Consider the following 19,079-nt stretch of genomic DNA (forward strand, 5'->3'; position numbering starts at 1 on the left):
TTGTGCTTTTGGTAATTGGTTTATTATTGTCACATGTACCGAGATACAGTGAAAAACTTTGTGTTGCATGCCATTCATACAGATCATTTCATCACATCAGTACATCGAGTTAGTACAAGGGAATACAATAACAATGCAGAATAAAGTGTTGCAGTTACAGAGAAAGTGCAGGGCAGGCAGACAATAAGGGCCATGACCAGGTAGATTATAAGATCAAGAGTTCATCTTTATCAGACTAGAGGTCTATTCAAGAGTCTTATAACAGCAGAATAGTCTGGGTGCTCTGGTTTCCACCCACATCCCACAAATATACAGTTTGGTGGGTTAATTGTCCATGAATTACTCTTAGTGTGTGTGGGTGAGTTGTAGAATCTGGGGGGAGTAAGTGGGAATGTGGGAGAATTAAAATGGTATTTAATATAAATGAGTGCTGGATGGTTGGTGTAACTGATGGGCTCTGGGGCGTGTTCCCTTGCTGCGTGATTCAATGCTTCAAATTAAAACCAGTCCAACATAAAGAAAACCCTGGGACTGCCAAACCGTCCAACACAAAGCTATCCTCCCCCTTACCTGGAGCCTGGTATACACTTGGTGACTATGTATAACGAGTCCACTGCTTCTCACCTGGAGGTAAATCTGCCCCCTTATCCTGCACCTGGCCCACAGCAACCTTGTCAAGAAAGTGACATCGCCGTCTCAACGGCTTCTGAAGGACGGTGAGGAGTGGAGAATAAATGCTGGCTTGGCCAGCTATGTCCAGTGAAGGAAAGGAGCAGTCTGGGAAATATAAAGTTATAGAAATAAATGTTAGTGAAAAGTGAATGATGCTGAGTTTTTCTCTGTTTTCTTCTGCTCCTCCCAGTCCAACACCAATGTACCCTCCGACGTACTTGGAGCCTGGAATAGGGTAAGTGCCTGAAGTATGAAGCAGTAGTGTGTGCTGTGGTATTGGGCCATTGCTGAGCTTGGACACACCGCACTCCACGTGGGTGGGACAGACTGACTCAGAAGACAAAGAATAAACAAAGCCTGGGTTCATTCCACTTCCAATGCCCACACCCTGCTGGTGGAGAGGACCAGAGACCTGGGCTGACCACTGTTCATCTCAGGCTGGGACGGTTCCATCGACCTCGACCGTAGTTGCTGCCTTCAGTGAACAACACTCTTACCTCTGTTGGTTGCCCATGACCTGCCAGAGATGGGTGGTGATGGAATGGGATGTGGTTGTGTGGGGGAGAGGCAGGGCAGTGACCAGCAGGGAAAATAGAGAACAAGGTTTCCTATATACAGCAGTCGCCCTGAAAGGCCTGGCTCTCGTTTTAAAGTTCTGCTGGAGGACCATCACCATCCCACACCGGGGAGAGTCTACCCCTGTCTGTCCCCGTCCCACACCGGGGAGAGTCTGCCCCTGTCCCTGCCCCACACCAGGGAGAGTGTCCCCCTGTCTGTCCCCGTTCCACACTGGGGAGAGTCTCCACCCCCCCACCAGCCAATTCACTCTGCCCATTTCTGTGCCTCAATTACTGAACAAGGGCCAAGTTCTGGGGTTGATATCGTGGGTGACAACATAATGCCCTGGGTCTACCCCCTGCTGTCCCTGGGGCAAACTGAAGGTGATTCTGGGAGATGTTACAAGGTTAGTGGTGTTTGGTGTCGCAGAGACCGGCTAGAATGTGCCGGATCTTACCCGCACCTGTCTGCTGCCCTTGGTCACCCCTAACTCCAGATTCAGGGCCAACCCTGTGTCCTGGCATGTTAACTGCCGGTCTCCGTGTTCACGCTCGGCTTTCCGAGTCTCTCAGCCAGCCTGCCGCTTCCAATTCTGACCAAGTATATGTGGAATTTCTGCTCTTCCACTGACTGATCAGAGTTTACTGGCAGACCCCAGGCTAAAGATTAACCTGGGAAGCTAATTTCTGAGAGTGCCCCCTACTTGGTGCCCTGGATCAACCTCCAACATCAGGAAGTGTGGCGGAGCTGGTGGTGTGAGGGCTGGAGGTTACAGTGCCTGCTCTGTTCTCTCACAGGAGACACACACCCTACATGAACCAGACCGACTACAGAATATTCGAGCTCAACAAACGATTACAGAACTGGGCAGAGGTAATACAGTCACTGTATGTTTCTCGTTGTCTGATCATTAACTCCCTCCCTCTCTTCCCCCCCCTTCCCCCCCCCACCCCCATCTCACCCATTCACATCCTTCCTATATCTGGATCTCCCTTTAACTGTTTTTGTCTCCCTGTCTCTTTCCCTGCCCTCACTCTCAACCTTTGCCCTGTCTGGTCCCTCCTCTTGTTACTCATGTTTTACTTTCTCCCGTCCCCGCACTGTCAGACCCTGACTCTAACTGAACCTCTGACTCTCCAGGAATGTGACAACCTCTGGTGGGACGCCTTCACCACAGAGTTCTTTGAAGATGATGCCATGTTAACCATCACCTTCTGTTTGGAAGATGGTCCCAAGCGATACAGTGAGTCACTGTCTTATCCCAATATCTCTCCTCGTCTCCTCTTCCTGGCACCAGGTCTCACCAGGCACCACATTGGGAAATTCCCAGCCAGGGAACACTGCAGCTCTCTGCCTCACAGCTGACAACTGCCTCTCGTAGCCTTGGGTAAAGAAGCCCCGTCCCCGTGGAGCAGATTGACAGCTGACGGTCCTCAGAGAGTCTGCTGCAGTACTTGAGTGAGGGCTGAGCCCAGCAGTGGATGTGGGGGTGGGGAGGATGTGTGGAGAGGGACAGGAGGTTGTAAGTCTGACTCCAGTGAGGGCTGGGGTGACCAACCTCGTGAATAAAGCTCTACCTGTAATAGAAGTTTACAAATGATGAGAGGCAGAGATAGGGTAGACAGTCAGAATCAGGTGGAAATGTCAAACACTAGAGGACATGCACTTAAGGTGAGAGGGGAAAGTATGTGCGAGGCAAGATTTTTACACAGCGGGTGGTGGGTGCCTGGAACGGGCTGCCGGGGTGGTGGTGGAGGCAGGTACGATAGAGGGGTTTAAGAGGATCTTAGGCACATGGTATTGGTACTGGCTTTGGTTTATTATTGTCACTTGTACCGAGGTACAGTAAAAAAAACTTGTCTTGTAAACCGATCGTACAGGTCAATTCATTACACAGTGCAGTTACATTGAGTTAGTACAGAGTGCATTGAGGTAGTGCAGGTAAAAACAATAACAGTACAGACAGCAAATGGAGGGATATGGATCACGTGCATGGGATTAGTTTAATTTGGCATCATGGTTGGCACAGACATAGTGGGCCGAAGGGCCTGTTCCTGTGTTGTTCTATATTATAATAATAATAATAATTTATTTTTAGTTTTTAGCGTGATTTTGATTAAATATTTTTAATTTCATTTTTATAAATAATTATTTTACACAAGTTATTCAAATTTATCTGAATTGTTTTTGGGATGTTTCTCACTATCAGAGACTTTTACAAATAGGTAAAAGGCCTTTGACCAGGGGCAAGCTGTCAAATGTCATCAGGGAGGTGTGGGCAGGGCTTGCGGGTGCTCCGCCTCTCAGGTGGGGTGGAGTCAGCATGTTCAGTCCTGACCGTCATGGAGAAGTGTGTGCAGGCAGGGAGAGGGGAAGATGAATGGCAGGTCCTGACAGGTCCAGGACAGGTGCAATCCAAGTGCCCTGTGTCCCAGAGAAGGGCAGCCTCCCAGGGTTCACTCCCTGCTCTGTGCTGACCTTCAGGGATCGATTAAAGGGAAATCGCTCACAGAGTTTTACTCCTGATATCCACCCCATGATTCCGACGGGAGGGAGGAAACTGATGTGTAGGTTTTGGGGTGGGACTTCAGAGGTTAGATCCTACCAACAAGTGAGATTGCCCCCTTGCCCAGAAAGTTGTGGGTTCAAGCCCCACTCAGAGGCATCAGCACAGAATCTAGTCAGTACTGAGGCAGGACTTTAAACTGAGGCCTCTTCTGCACTCTCAGCTGCATGTAACTGACACCATGGGACTGTTTTGAAGCAGAACTGGAGAGTTCACCACAGGCCCTGGTCAATATTTAACCCCCATCCAATGCAGGTTATGTGCTCATTATCACGTTACTGTTCATGGGAGCTTGCTGTGCACCGATGTGGCTGCTGCGTTCCCCACGTCACAACCCTGACCAAACTCCAGAATGGTGTGTTGTCTGCAAAGCGTTTCGAGATATCTCAAGGATGTGAAAGGTGCTATAGAAATTCTTCTCTGATGAATCTTCCAATACTTGCTTTCCCAAATGCTAACCTGGAGAACGGGCAGGAGCTGCCGGAGAAAGCCCAGTGCCATCGAATGTTCGGTCACAGTGAGAATTGGTTCCTCTAACTCCGATAACCTGTCGTTTCTTTCACCCCCTCACAGCCATTGGCCGGACATTGATCCCTCGCTACTTCCGCAGTATCTTCGAGGGCGGAGCCACCGACCTGTACTACATGCTCAAACACCCAAAGGAATCGTTCCACAACAACTTCGTGTCATTGGACTGTGACCAATGCACAATGGTGACCCAGCATGGCAAACCCATGTTCACCAAGGTACAGCAGGGCACCCACGGCAAACAGAAGGGTAGCTGTGGGCACAGCAGAGGCAAATGCAATGTCGGCCTTTGCAGGAGCTCTTGCAGGGCGCTGGTGAGACTGCAGTCAGTCTGCTCTCGATAAGGATGGATGTACTTGCCTAAGAGAAGGTTCACAGGACCGATTCTTGGGATGAAGGAAAGGCTGAGCAAGTTGGGCATGCCCCCATTGGAGGTTAGAGGAATGAGATAAGTCGGCATTGGATTCTAAGGGGGCTTGATGAGGTGGATGCTGGGAGGATGGTTCTTCCTGGGGGAGGAAGTTGGAATCAGGAGCATGAATTTGAATGGGTGCTTGAACATTTAGAGTGGAGAGGCGATGACATTTCTTATCTGAGGAGTTGAGATTCTTAACTCAGAGAACTGGAGTCAGAATCATTGAATATATTCAAGGAGGAGATGGACAGACATTAGATCTACAGGGGAGTCAAGGATGTGAGGAACAGACGGGAGAGGGGAGCTGAGGCCAAGATCAGATCGGCCACAATCTCATGGAATGGTGGAGCAGTCTCGAGGGGCCGAATGGCCAACTCCCGTTTCCATTTCTCAGGGTCTTTGGTTTTGAGAAGCACTCAAAGAATAACTTCCTGAGGTAATGGCAGGGAGCTTCCGACAGCTTCTCACAGCTCCCTGGGAACGATGCCTAATTAGGATCAGTATCCAGTAGTGGAACACCAGCGAGATGTCCTAAACCCGTCACCCAGGAGCCTTACTATTACTTTTCCCCTCTAGACGATGTTTAATCTCCTGAACTCTACTGTGTCCAACTCGAGAGAGTAAAACTATAGGGATGTTAAAATTGAATTGCATTCCATGTTAAGGTGAGATAGAGATACTGAATTGGTTGGGAGGGTTGGTGTTCCGTTCAAGGCGATTGGACCATCACTAACGGTGCGCTCAATGTTCTAGGTGTGTGTGGAGGGACGGTTGTATCTGGAGTTCATGTTCGACGACATGATGAGAATTAAAACCTGGCATTTCAACATCCGGCAGCACCGTGAGCTGATCCCACGTAGCATCCTTGCCATGAACGTGAGTACCTCCCTACGACAGGTTCCCCTGCCCTGCTCTACCTCTGGGTTATCCCCAGTGGTCCTGACTCCGGACCCCTGGGCAGGAAGTCAACCCCCTCAAGACTGACATTGTTTACAGTCTCCACGTAAACTGAGGTACCAAAGCAAAGCAGGTACAGGTGCTGTAAATCTGAAATGGAAAATGCTGGAACTACTCAGCAGGTCAGGCAGCTTCTGTGAAGAGAGAAATGGGTACGGAAGGTCACTGACTCTCTTCCTCTCTCCATTGAAAATGCTGTGGGCTTGTTCCAGAATAACAAAAACCTAGTGAACTCCAGGGAATTTTTTGTTGATTAATTCACGGGACAGGGGCACCACAGAAAGAGTGGCATTTATTGTCCACCACGTAGATGACAGAATAGGTGGAGGTGTGGTGAACTGTGAGGCGGACAGGAATGGGCATCAAGGAGTTATAGACAGAGCGGAGGAATGGGCAGAGGGGTGGCAGATGAAATTTAATTCTGAGCAATCACAATGTAAAGCAGAGGGCACGATTATAAAGGGTACAACTACGGAGAGGTTTAGGGTTGTATCCAAACGTCATCGAAAGTGACAAGACAGGTTGAAGCAACTGGGATCTGAGCTTTATAAATAGAAGTGTGGTATACTGGGATAGGGAAGCTATGGTGAGCCTTCATAAAACTGGTTTGCCCACAGCTGGAGTATTGTCCAGTTCTGGGAGCTACACTATCGGAAAGATGTGAAGGCTTTGAAGGGTTGCAGAAGTGAAATGATTCGAGGGATGGGGGCTTGTGAGAGGCTCAGATTACTGGAACAGGGGACACCATGGTTCCGTGTCTCCATCCATTTAACTCATTGCTGTGTTGTGCAGCATCTCACAGTGTTTGAGATTCTTCGCCTGGCTGGTTCTTGCTGCCCTCCTTCTCACCTTTCTCCTGGGCTACAAGCAAGGCACAGTGTCACTTCCACCCCTCCCAGCACAGGGGGGTGGGGGTCACCCACACCTCGGTGTGTGTAACAGTGGTGCAACATTCAATCTGATTGAATCAGTGTGAGGGCCAAGCACATGAAACATTTTATTTCAGCCACACCTAACCAAACACCGATACTTTCAGTCGGCCATGTGAAGACACAACCTCTGAGGTTTACTATGGGCCTGGTTCAGATTGCTACCAGACAACAGCAACCCAATTTCCTTTTTAAGTTGTAGTGAACTATGGCTGGTGAGTGTTTAACTGAAATCCTTCTTAAAGAACTATGTGACCTAGAGACTCACCCACAGCCTGGGCCTTTGATCCCACCAGCTTCACAGCCTGGACTTTAAGATGCCTCCTGTTTTACAAATTAACAACTCCTTGGCAAGGTATATTTATTGTGTTGGGGTTGCTTCAATTAAAAAAAGTACTGCCTCTAGTTTCCTCTCTTACTCTCCAAGCTGAATTTAGCTCCTTGTATCTTTACCCAAATAATCCTCCAACTCTTCCTTTGAGACGGATTTGCTTCCTTGGGTGGAATTCTGTTCTGTATATTTGCAATATAAAGTGGGAAGAAGAATTCTAGTAGGGCTGTAAAGGTTCAACATTACCAGAGAAAAATCTGCTTCTTTTATCTCTTGAAAGTTGTACATAATTTATTTAAAGTGGTAAATACTTACAGATAATGTTTGTATGAAACAAAGAAAAATGTAAGCTGATGAGTATTATGTTTCTGATTTTGTGGTAATATTTCTGGAGGAAAATGTAAAAGATGTAAATTAGTTTTGTTTTGTTCTTTTTTTGGGGGCAGTCACGTGTCTGACCACAAAACAAATCAAGATACAGGAAAAGATTAGAACCTGCAGAGCGTACTGCATCTCCTTACAAACCCCAGCCTTCACAACTCACAGGTGTAGTTGCGAAAGCAAGATGGTGCAGATGCTGGAAATCTAAAATAGCAACAGAAATACTCATCAGATCAGGCAGCACCTGTAAGGGAGAGAGACAGGGTTAGGGGGCCACCTCAGTATTCAGATAAGAGCTCATCGACATTTATGTATTTCTTTCCGACCTGGGGGAGGCCATTTGGCCCATGAAGTCGATGCTGGCTCTCAGATCAGTCCCATTCCCTCACTCAGTTCCCTGTAACCTATTCTCCGCACATTCCCATCAGCTGCCCCCAGATTCTACCCCTCACCCACGCACTAGGGGTAATTTACAGCAGCCAATTAACCTACTGACCTGCACGTATTTGGGATGTGGGAGGAAACCGGAGCACCCAGGGGAAACCTGCAGGGACAGTCACAGGGAGAATGTGCAATCCACACACAGACAGCACCAGAGGTCAGGAGTGAACCCATGTCTCTGGGGCTGTGGGGCAGCAACCCCACCAGCTGCACCACTGTGCCCCCCAAACGTTAACTGTTCCTCCCTGCACAGATGCTGCCAGATTGAAGGTTCTTCCTGCCCGGCTAAGTCTCCACTTGCTGAGTATTTCTACTGCTTTCCATTTTTGTTACAGAGAAGTTTCTGAGTGCAGTCCAGTGAGTTTATATTTAGGTTGACAGAGGGTTTAAAGATCATCAGGCACTCACAGGGCTGCGACTGGAACTTCACTAATTAAACCAAGCTCCTCGCTGCAGTGAAGTGAGAGCAACCAATGGAACTTGCTTACCTACCAGCCCCAGGGGCCAGAATAAAGGGTCAAGAGAGCTGGACATGACCCTAGCCACGTGGCTTCTGCCCCTGACAATGCCTCCACTCTCTGGGCAAGGGGTGAAGGTGCTGATGTCCCTGAGGCAGGCCTTCACTCTGTGATACCCCTGGATTGTTGCTGCCACAGTATTGAGAGACCTTAGGGTAGGAATTCTGCTGAACAGCAGCGACGGCTCAATGCCTGCCAAATTCTGTTTCACTGACTTGTGTGGCAATGGATTTCAGACCTGTGAAACCAGCCGGCCGAGAGCGAGGTCCCCCCAGGTCGGTACTCACTGGGATTGCCCGGAGTTCGAACCACAACTTGCAGCAGGGAGCACACGGAGGAAGAGCTTCCTCCCGTCCAGAGGCTGTTAGTGGCCAGAACCTCACACCTCCCAGAAATGTCCTGACCAAGCCGGGGCTCTGCACCTCTCCGGTCCTCAGGCGACCTACCATTCTCAGCGAAGTCTCACCCCTTGCCTCACTGACCCGTGTTTTGTCTCTCCACCAGTCCCAGGACCCACAGATGCTGGACCAGCTGTCAAAGAACATCTCTCGGTGTGGCCTGTCCAACTCCACCTTGAACTACCTCCGGGTAAGGCCACTTTACACAACATTTCAAACCCTACCAGTAAAACCAAGGTGTTGGTGACGGAGCTGGGATCTGAGGAGATGAATTCACACTCAAAGTTTGTGGGTCAGTCTAGAGTCTAGAGCAGGGAATCAAAGCTAATACACGCTGTGCAGTACTGAGGGAGGGTCACACTGTGGGAGGGGTGGTGCTGAGGGAATGCCGCATTATGAGATGCATTATCTTTAGGACGATGTGTCAAACTAACATCCACCTGCTTTCTCAGGTGGGAATAAGTGATGCACTGGTGGATGTTTGGTGGGGAGTTTTAGCCGGTTGTGTGAGAATATTTACCCCGCAATCGGTGTAGCACAAAGATCTTCTGGACACCTACGTATTGCAGAGTTTTGGATCTTGCTGTGTGCAATTTCCTGCCCCATTTCCTGCATTACAGCAGTGACAACGGTTCCAAAGTACCTCACTGGTATGGCCAGTGAAAAACAAAATGGGGAATTCTACAGGTTTATCATTAAAAGCAAGTTTCGCTGGAATATCTTTCGTGTTCATAGTAGGCTTTTATATCCTCACAGTGTCGCATCAGGATATTATTCCCCAGTCTCCTGGGTGGCACCAGTGTTCTGGGCATTTCCTCATTTGTGACCAGAGGAATCCATTCAGTGAGCTGCAGCCATTACTGCAACAACACAAAGCCTTGTTTAAACCCAGTTTAGATTCATCCAGTCACCAGTTCTGTGATTCGTAACTAATCTCACAGGAACGTGAAGCCCGGACTGGCCTCCTGCCCCTCAGACTTGCTCTGCCAGTAAGATTGGGACTGTTCTGACCCTGGCTTGAGCTCTACTTTCCAACCTGTTCCCCAGAACCCTCAGCTCCTTCACCAACACATAATCTGTCCATCTCCTCAGTGACGCCACCTCCACCGCTCCCTCCCTCGGAGAGAAGAAATTCCACTGCATCTCCATCTCAATTAGACAACCCCTTATTCTGAGCCTGAGCTCCTGGTTTTACATTCCCTCACGAGGGGAAACCGCCTCTCAGTACCTACCCTGTCAGAATCTTTTAAGAACATAGAGCATGGGAACAAGCCCTTTGGCCCATCACGTTGTGCCAAAATAATTAAACTAGTGATTAAGTAGCTATTTATTTCATTCTTCTAAACTCCAAAGAGTTTAGGCTCAACCTGTCTTCCTAAGACAACACCTTCATCCCAGGAATCGACCCAGTGATCCTTCTCTCCACCGTCTCCAACGCAGCTAATTAAAGGCTTTCAGAGTGGAGCTGGGTTACAGAATCCTGCCGTGGTGATTCTCGTGGACAGGGAGGTTACGTACAAGATTCTGGGCACCAGGATGTGTAACTGGCTTTTCTCTTGGTCTCTCCATGTCCTCTCTTGTCCCTTGCTCCTCCTCTTCCCTCCTCAATCTCCCTCACTGCCCTCCCCAACCCCTCCTCGACTCTCCCCCACCCCCCACACCTCCCCCCCCTGACCAGCTGTGTGTTATTCTGGAGCCGATGCAGGAGTTAATGTCCAGGCACAAAACCTACAGCCTGAGCCCCAGGGACTGCCTCAAGACCTGCCTGTTCCAGAAGTGGCAGAGGATGGTGGCCCCACCAGGTACGTGGAGGCGAGTCCGCCGTCAGTCTGTGCATGATGTTGATGCATGATGAGGCTCCCACATCGAGCGGAAGGTGGGTGTGGACTGAGGCTGCGAGGAGATAACAGACAGGAGCAGGAGAAGGCCACTTGGCCCCTCGAGCCTACCCCACCATGACCGATCTGATCTTGGCCTCAGCTCCACTTTGGAAGTCCTCAGCTGGTGCAGCAGCACCTGGAGATGAGGTGACGTCAGAGCTGAGGCATTGGCATAGTGCCCCTGCCACAGACTCTGCCAGACTTCCTGAGCATTTCCAGCATTTGTAACATCTCCACAGCTGCTTATCTGGTGGTCACCACAATGCTGTCTGTGGGATCTCACTGTGCATGTTTCCTTCATTGGTGGCATCTGGCCATTGCCTGTAAAACACTCTGGGATGTCCCAAGGGCTATAGAAATGCAAGAGTCCCTTTCCACTCCACAGGAGGAAGATCTCTGGTGCTGGAGGGAGAGGAGTGGGTGTGGGGGAGATCCCTTACAGTCAGGGAGAGGTGGGGAAGATCCTTCACAGCTGGTGGTGATTGGTGGGTCAAGGGAAGATCCCCCATGGCAGGGGGTGGGTGGGAGGGGAGATCCCTCACAGCTGGGGTAAGGTGGATGGGGAAATCCCTCGCAGCCAGGGAAGGGGATGTGGGGGAGATCCCTCACAGCCGGGTGTGTGTGTGTGTGTGTGTGTGTGTGTGTGTGTGTGTACGATCCCTCAGAGCTGTGGGTGGGGGAGATGCCTCACAGCCAGGGGTGTGTGGGGGAGATCCCTCACAACTGGGGGTGGGTGTGGGAGATCCCTCACAGCCAGGAGTGGGTGGGGAGATCCCTCATGGCTGGGGAGTGGGTGGATAGGTGGAGAGATCCCTTGGTGTGGGTGGGGAGATCCCTCACAGCTGGGTGTGGGCAGGGAGATCCGTCACTGCCGGGGGTGGATGGGGAGATCCCTCGGTGTGGGTGGGGAGATCCCTCACGGCCGGGGGTGGGCGGGGAGATCCCTCGGTGTGGGTGGGGGAGATCCCTCCCGGCCGTCCACTCCTGACTTGCTCCTGTCCCCAGCGGAACCGGCGCGGCAGGCGCCGAGCAAGAGGAGGAAGCGGAAGATGTCAGGCGGCAGCACCATCAGCAGTGGCACCAACTCCAACACCAACAGCAGCAGCAAGAAGAAGAGCCCGGCCAGCAGCTTCGCCCTGTCCAGTCAGGTACCTGTAAGCATCCACGCTTCTTCCACCTTCAGCCACCGACCGCGCAGGGAGGGTGTGCCGCGGGGAGCCCCCTCCGAGTCCCAGGAGCGTGGCAACAGGGGAGTCCCTCTGTGTCCCGGGAGCACGGGGGAGCTCCCTCTGTGTCGCGGGAGCGTGGGGCCACCCCCTCTGTGTCCCGGGAGTACAGGGGGAGCCCCCTTCGTGTCCCGGGAGCACGGCAATGGGACCGTCCCCTCTGTGTCCGGGAGTGTGCCGCGGGGAGCCCCCTCCGTGTCCCGGGAGTGCGGCGACAGGACCGTCCCCTCTGTGTCCCGGGAGCGTGCCGCGGGGAGCCCCCTCTGTGTCCCGGGAGCGTGCCGCGGGGAGCCCCCTCCATGTCCCGGGAACATGGCGACAGGACCGTCCCCTTGCCCCGCGCACCCGCTGCCACCAGCGTGTTCACCTCGGCCGTGGGTCTGAGGGCAGGGCCGGGCATCCGAGCGGAGAGCTGGGAAGTGTGATGCAAATGGGGAATGTGAGGGAACGCGAGGACCCTCAGTTTGGAGGTCGGGCACTGGACCCTTCAGTCTGCTGCTCACTGAACAAGGTCCCGGGGATGTCGGACTCGGCTCCAGGCCCGTGTCCCAGAACCCACACTGCCCCTGTACACGTGACAGTGCCATGTAAACACGCGGGTCCATTGTGTGTGCGCTTCTGTGCCCGTGTTTCTGTACTCACTCCTGTGTGTGTGTGTGTATGTATTAGATGCACTGCCCTCCCTCCCCATGTTCTCCCCCCACCGTCCCCCCGTCCTCCCGTCCTCCCCCTCCCCTCTCCCCCTGCCTCTGTCCCCTCCTCCCTCCCCCTCCTCCCTCACCGTCCCATTCCCTCACTCGCATCCTTCCCCTCATTCCTCCCCCCTCTGCCCTTCCCCCTCCCTCCCCCACCCTCCACCACTCCCTCCCCCCCTCTGTCCTCACCCCCCCCTCTGTCCTGCCTCTCCCCCGACCTCTTTCCCACCTCCCCCCCCCATTGTGATCCCTTCCTGAAATGAGCTGAGACCTGCTGCGTGTTGCAGGACGTGATGGTGGTGGGGGAGCCCACCCTGATGGGGGGCGAGTTTGGCGACGAGGACGAGCGGCTCATCACGCGCCTGGAGAACACCCAGTACGACGCCACCAACGGCATTGACGATGAGGACAGCTTCAACAACTCGCCCGCCCTGGGAGCCAACAGCCCCTGGAACAGCAAGCCGCCATCCAGCCAAGAGAGCAAGTCGGAGAACCCAACCTCCCAGGCCTCGCAGTAAAGCTGTTCCATACGGGACACGCACATTCCAAACCCCCCCGGTGAATCTACCTGTCCAAGTAACCGTGTAGAGGTACCAGCAGGGTCAGAATGGAAGATGATCCCCCACCCCTTATCCCCACTCTCACATGGATCTAATCATCGCAAAGTATTTTTCTTCAAATTTCTCTTAATTACAAAAAGTGTTAAAAAGTGAGTTGCATTTGAGAAGGTTTAAATCTCCTCTTCCCTTGCTCCCCCCGACCCATCTCCATTCCCATCACCGGTGTCAGGTAGGGAGGAGAGACTTGCTGTTCTAGAAGTTTCCGTGCTGAGGGAGAGGGCGGTGTGGCGCGCAGCTGATGGTGCCCCCCGCCCCCCCCCCCAGCCAGAGGAATCCAGAGGGGCAGGGAAGATGTTGGAGTGGTCAGGGGATCTAGTCCCTGATGGGATGTTGTCTAATCCTGAGGGGTCTCAGCTGTAGGGATCCACTGTGGATCTACTACCAATGAAGATGCTGTCAACCAGGGATCTGCTCCTTGTGGAGAGTGTCAGCCAGTTGGAGAGGGAGGGATCCACTCCTGGAGGTCGTAGATATCTCATGCAGAGATCTACTGCTGTTAGAGAGGATCTCCGCCAGGGACCTACTCTTTATGGAGAGACTTAGCTGGGCACCCACTCCCGATAGAGGTCTCTGGCAGGGATCCACTCCTGAGGGAGAGGGTTTCTGCCAGGAATTCTGTTCCTCATCCAGGTGTCCACTGATAGGGAAGGTCTCGGCCAAGGATGTGGCCCACAATCACCTTCAGTGACTTTTACAGAAAAGAATCAGGTGGCCAGTGGCAGCTCTGTGATGGTCTCATGGTTGAAGAGCCATGGGTGCCTCTGGGCCTGTGAGAAGGGGAAGGGATGGGGGATTAAGGGTGGGTGGGAGGGAGGGGCAGGAGGCAGAGTGGGACTTGGAGCAGAGGTGAGGCTGTGTGGTGAAGGACACTTATTGTTGCCCCCACATGTTACCCCCCCCCCCCATGTGTTCACCAGAAGGGGGCTGAGGGGCCACTGGTACAGAGGCTGTGCAGAGGGAGTCACTGTCACCGGGATCAGCAGGTAACGTGCAGCCGAATCCCCTCTGCCCCAGCAGAGCTCACAGGACAGGCATGGTGTTCAGCTCAAGGCAGAATGTGGGCTCATTGTGAGGTGTTCCAGCAGATTAGTAAACCCACTGATACCTCTCCTCAGTCCTGATGCAGGGTCCCGACCCGAAACATTGACCACTCCTCTGCCTCCACAGATGCTGCTCAACCCACTGAGTCCCTCCAGATGTTTTTTACACCTCTGCTTTTGTTGCTGAGACATTAATAGAAATTGTCTTGAGGCTCTGCAGCTCCTCGGTGGATATCAGAGCTTCGCCTGTCACTCCTGCCCTCTCCGGAGTTTGGGCTCATGCACAGCATGCGAGGCAGAGTGCTCCCCTGACCTCAGGACCCTGGGGTTAGAAGGGAAGCAGCCCTGGTCTTCAACCTTCAGTGATAGCGTGTGTCTGAGGTTGGGGCTGATGGATCGGTTTTCTTACTTCCCTGGTCGTATACTCGGCCACTCAAGTCTATGCCGGCCCTCGAAGCAATCCCATCTCCCACTCATTTCCCTCTCATTTCCCTGTCACTCATTCTCCCCACATTCCCATCAACTCCCTCACGTTCCACCACCCACCCACACACTGGGGGCAATTTACAGCGGCCAATTAACCCACCGACCCGCACATCTTTGGGATGTGGGAGGAAACCGGAGCACCTGGGGAAAACGCACAGACACAGGGAGAACGTGCAAACTCCACACAGACAGCGCTGGAGGCTGGGATCGAACCTGGGTCTCTGGGACTGTGAGGCAGCGGCTCTACCCTCTGCACCGCCCAATGACCCCTTTGTTTAAATAACCTGCTACCACTCACCATCTTGGTCTTAAGACTGGCTGGTTTTGAGAGGCGTGTTACCCTTTTCTCTCTGGGTCAGATCTATTGAGGGCTCCCCAACACTTCCCCACCACCACTGGTACTTTTCTAAGTGGAGGTTGTTTTGTCACCTCTGGGTACCCACCCCGTCACCCAATTCCCTGGTGGCCTTGGGATCTCATTGCACCGTGGACCTCCCCATAAAGCTCTCTGGGTAAGTGGGTGGCCTGGTGATTGTCCACCCAGATGGCACCAATGTGAGTTGGCTACACCAGGTTTGTGAATGGCAGGAGGCAGATCTGTGCTTTGTAAGGTGCAAGCAAGGTGCCAGCCTCTCCCAGCTCCCCCTCGCCTCCGGTCCTCTCCTGATCTCGGATTTCTCCTGAGCTTTCTCCTCCAGACCTGACTACAGGCGAGTTCCTGTTGCTGGACATCGGTGGAGACCAGGACAGTGACACGAGAGTGAGCAAATGAACTGGAGGATAAGGGTTTATAGGGAGCGAGGCTCCCAGGTTGATAACGCTGTAATAACAACAATATGTTTTCATTTATTAATATTTTGAGATCTGGCCAGCATTTATTGCCCATCCCTAATTGCCCCTTGAGAAGGTGATGGTGAGCCACCACCTTGGACCCCTGTCGTCCTTCTGCTCTCTCACTGATGTACTGCAGGGAGTTCCAGGATATGAGCCAGGGAATGGTGATGTATTTCCCAGTCAGGATGGTGTGTGACCTAGGGCAGGTCCCCACACCGGTTCCTCCATCCATCTGCTTTTATGGCTCCCCTGGGGGTTCCCCAGACCTGCAGCCAATCTCTGCAGGTTAGGTGGGACAATTGGTGCCCTCAGCAAACCTTCCAGCACAGCCACCCTCCCTCTAGGAGATAGGATACTGATGAGAGTCTGTGCCTGGGCACACTGTGAGGCTGATTAATGAACGGGCAGGAGAGGGAATGGGTTTCCTCCAGTACAGTGGATGGTGTGTGAAGGAATCTCCCGAAGTTGCTAATGGCGCTGAGGATGGGGTTAACTGCTCTGTCAGCCAGGCTCGTTCCCCCAGGTCACCGGTTATCCTGGGACCTCGATGTCCCCAGTGTTGGGAGGGGAGGTCAGCTGGACAGACCCACAGGCTGATCAACCTCCAGAGCGGGAAGGCCGTGCACTTTCCACACAGGCAGAGTCGCACTTGAATGTGCTGCCTCTGTGGTTGAATAGCCCACTGGGACACGTGAAGGAGAAGGGCTGCCAGTGCCAACAGAACTGCGGCAAAGCTCACCCCCGTGAGTTCCAAGTTTGCCTATTCCACACACTCGTGCTCTGCCGTGTTCCACTTAATGTAACTCTGAGGAGTCCAGAACGCTGCTGCCAAGTGTCCAGTCCTGTACCGGACTCTGTTCACCCATCGTCCATGTTACTCACTGACCCCATGGGCTCCCAGTTCACCAAAGCCTTGATTTTAGATATTCTCACTTTTCACATCTCACCCCCCTCTGTCCCTGTGACCTCCTCCGAGGTTTGATCAGAATCCACGTCCATCACCCAGGACTACATTGAACCTTCCCAGATCTCTGCACCTCTCCCATTGTGGTCTTGTCATCAGCCTGGAACTTAATGACTCCACCATTGCTGGCCCTGTTCTTGCCACCCTGTCCTGTGAACTCCAGAACTCCCTCCCTTCACCCCTCAGTGTCTCCTAAACCTGCACCAAACTCTCGGGCAGCGTTCAGACCATCTCCAGACGTGGCTCAGTGACAGGTTTTCTCTGATGTTGCTCCTGTGAAGCACCTCAGGATCTTTCACTACATTAAAGGCACCATCTAAACACAGGTAGCTTTGGGGATAATGTAGGAAGGTGCTGCCGAACAGGTGTGTCTAAGGAATGGTTGGACAGTGCCCAATGCATTAGCACTGTACGTGGCCCTGTGGGTCTGCAGTGGCCAGCCCCAACTGTACAGCTTGTTTGTTTGCTCCTGTTTCTCTGCTCAGTGTGTTTCAGGGTAATTGCAATGGAGGAAATCACAGACTCTCAGACTCCACAATCGGCCAGAAATGTTACAGACACCACACCAGTCACTGGATACTCCTGACACTTAAAAATTAACAAGTAATTGCTGTATCAGGCACAATACACATGCCTGGGCCATACCCATGCTCTGCCAAGGTGGCTTCAGCTCTTTAAGTTTGTTTCTCTTTAATAGTACCTTTATAAAAAGGTTTTTTTTTAGCTACCTTCCAAATCTAACCCCTGGTACCTCTGTAAACAGAGAGCCTGAGACGGAGACAAGGATTTCTTCGCTGCTTCTCATGATTTTCTAATTTGCTGTAAATCTGTAGAGAAGGACGGAAGAAGATGCACAATGTCATGTTTTATACAGCAAAAGAAATCCGGGAAAAAAAACTTTAAAAATGCATTAGGAAGGTGGAATGCTGAACAATCCCCTCAGAATTGTTTGTAATGTTTTTTAATGTTAACTCGTGTAGGGGAACTGTGTTTTATTTTGGTTTTGAAGCCTTGTTCTGTGTATCTCTGCTTGTATATTGAACGCTAGTACTTACCAATCTGTATTGCTGTCATTAAACATATGGTAAACCATACAACGAATGCTCCCAGTGCTTCCTTTTCCTTGTTGGAGAGATTAGGGAAATAGGTGGTGATGGAGCGAGGCTCAAGATTCCAGCATCTGCAGTCTCCTGTGTCTCCAGTTTGTGAGGGATGTCTTCAACACAGTTTGGAAATCGGTAGGGATTAAGAGACTGATGCAACAAGAACAGAGAATGTGGGAATACTTGGCAGGTCAGGCAGCATCTGTGGAGAGAGACACAGAATCAAGTTTTCAGGTCAATCAGCTTTAAGATGCAAAAACATTGGGGAGAGAAGAAAACGAAAAGGAAGGTCAGGGATTGAATGGAGACCGGGAGACATGGTGATACAAGGGGTGATGGCGTGATTTGGCCAGTCTACAGGTGAAATGGCAGAACAATGATCTGAAATGAGTAGAGGATTGTATACAGAACGCTCAAAATCTGGAATAAAAGTCTCGCTGGTTGTGTGAAATCGTTGAATTCAAAGCCGTCCTGGAGGTCCAATCAGAATTTGAGGTGTAGTTCAACACAGAGTGGGCGTGGAAGGTCACTGTGACAGGCGACTAGAAACTTGGGGCTTCTCTTGTGGACGGAAAGCGTGTTCCACAGGCCGTGCTTGGGTTCTCCAAAGTCGAGGCGGCCACATTGTGAGCGTCAACTGCAGTGACTGGATTGGAAGAAGTGCAAGTGATTCGCTGCTCACCTGGATGGTGAGAAGGGAAGAGGTGAAAGGGTGTGTTTCGTGGGGGAAGTGCCGTGAGGAGGGAAGTGGGGACAAAGGAGTCACGGTGGAATTTCACATCGAAATGTTTCTAAATTGGGAGAGGTTAGTGGTCAAATGGACTTGGGCAGTGGAATCAGATCAATATATGTCGAGGGGAAAACTTGCGCCGCACTCTGGGAATGGGACCACGGCGAGAGCTCAAAGAACTGGCGCGGGATGATCGGTTGATGGAGGATGATAAATCCCTGGAATTGTGTCACAGAGAGCGCCGGAGGCTAGGTCATTATTTTCAAGGCGCTGATTGACAGATATTTGCACTAGCAGGAAGTTAAGGGTGGGGGCGGGAAAGCGGTGTCAAGGCCAAGGTTGAATCAGCCCTGACCTTATTGAATGACAGTGGACGGTTGAGGGACTGATCGCCTCTCCGGCTGCTGGTCCCCTTTGTTCCGAGGGCCTCCTGTGGTGCACCATTCGATGGTTATAGATGTCCTGAGCTCACCTGCAGTGTCTAACCCACGCATATCGTTCTCCACTTCTGAAATGAGCACAGACAAATCCCAGGAACAATTTCCTCCACCTCTGTGGTGGGATTTGTACTCAGCTGGGGTTCTGAATACCAGTGCAGCAAGTTAACCATCAAATGGCTCCTCCTAATAAATAACTCCTGCTGCAGCTGTACCTCTATTCTGTAACTATCAATGGAATTCAAAGGATAAACCCTCATGATAAATTTTCCAATAAGTTCATGATGTTCCTAAAGCAAACTGTGTTCCAAATGTAGAAACAAGGGACTGCAGATGCTGGAATCTGGAGCAGCAGGCAATCTGCTGGAGG

The 19,079-nt window shown here is 51.8% G+C and overlaps 1 protein-coding gene across 5 annotated transcripts in view; it reads left to right on the forward strand.

Annotated features, from left to right (window-relative positions):
- The window catches only part of LOC127576798 (LIM domain-binding protein 1), a 79,804-nt gene extending 62,274 nt beyond the window's left edge, over positions 1-17,530 (forward strand). For 3 of the 5 annotated variants that reach the window (XM_052027549.1, XM_052027550.1, XM_052027553.1), the window contains 9 exons: positions 863-907; positions 2,028-2,103; positions 2,371-2,473; positions 4,370-4,542; positions 5,493-5,615; positions 8,801-8,884; positions 10,373-10,496; positions 11,580-11,728; positions 12,783-13,906. In XM_052027549.1, the coding sequence (XP_051883509.1) occupies positions 863-907; positions 2,028-2,103; positions 2,371-2,473; positions 4,370-4,542; positions 5,493-5,615; positions 8,801-8,884; positions 10,373-10,496; positions 11,580-11,728; positions 12,783-13,013 (1,108 nt within the window). In that variant the 3' untranslated portion in view covers positions 13,014-13,906. Of the gene's footprint in view, positions 1-862; positions 908-2,027; positions 2,104-2,370; positions 2,474-4,369; positions 4,543-5,492; positions 5,616-8,800; positions 8,885-10,372; positions 10,497-11,579; positions 11,729-12,782 lie in introns of all 5 variants that reach the window. The other 2 variants (XM_052027552.1, XM_052027551.1) reach the window with 2 other exon arrangements.
- Positions 17,531-19,079: the final 1,549 nt, after the last annotated feature.

Source organism: Pristis pectinata, chromosome 12 (assembly GCF_009764475.1).
Source record: "Pristis pectinata isolate sPriPec2 chromosome 12, sPriPec2.1.pri, whole genome shotgun sequence".
Lineage (NCBI taxonomy): Eukaryota > Metazoa > Chordata > Chondrichthyes > Rhinopristiformes > Pristidae > Pristis > Pristis pectinata.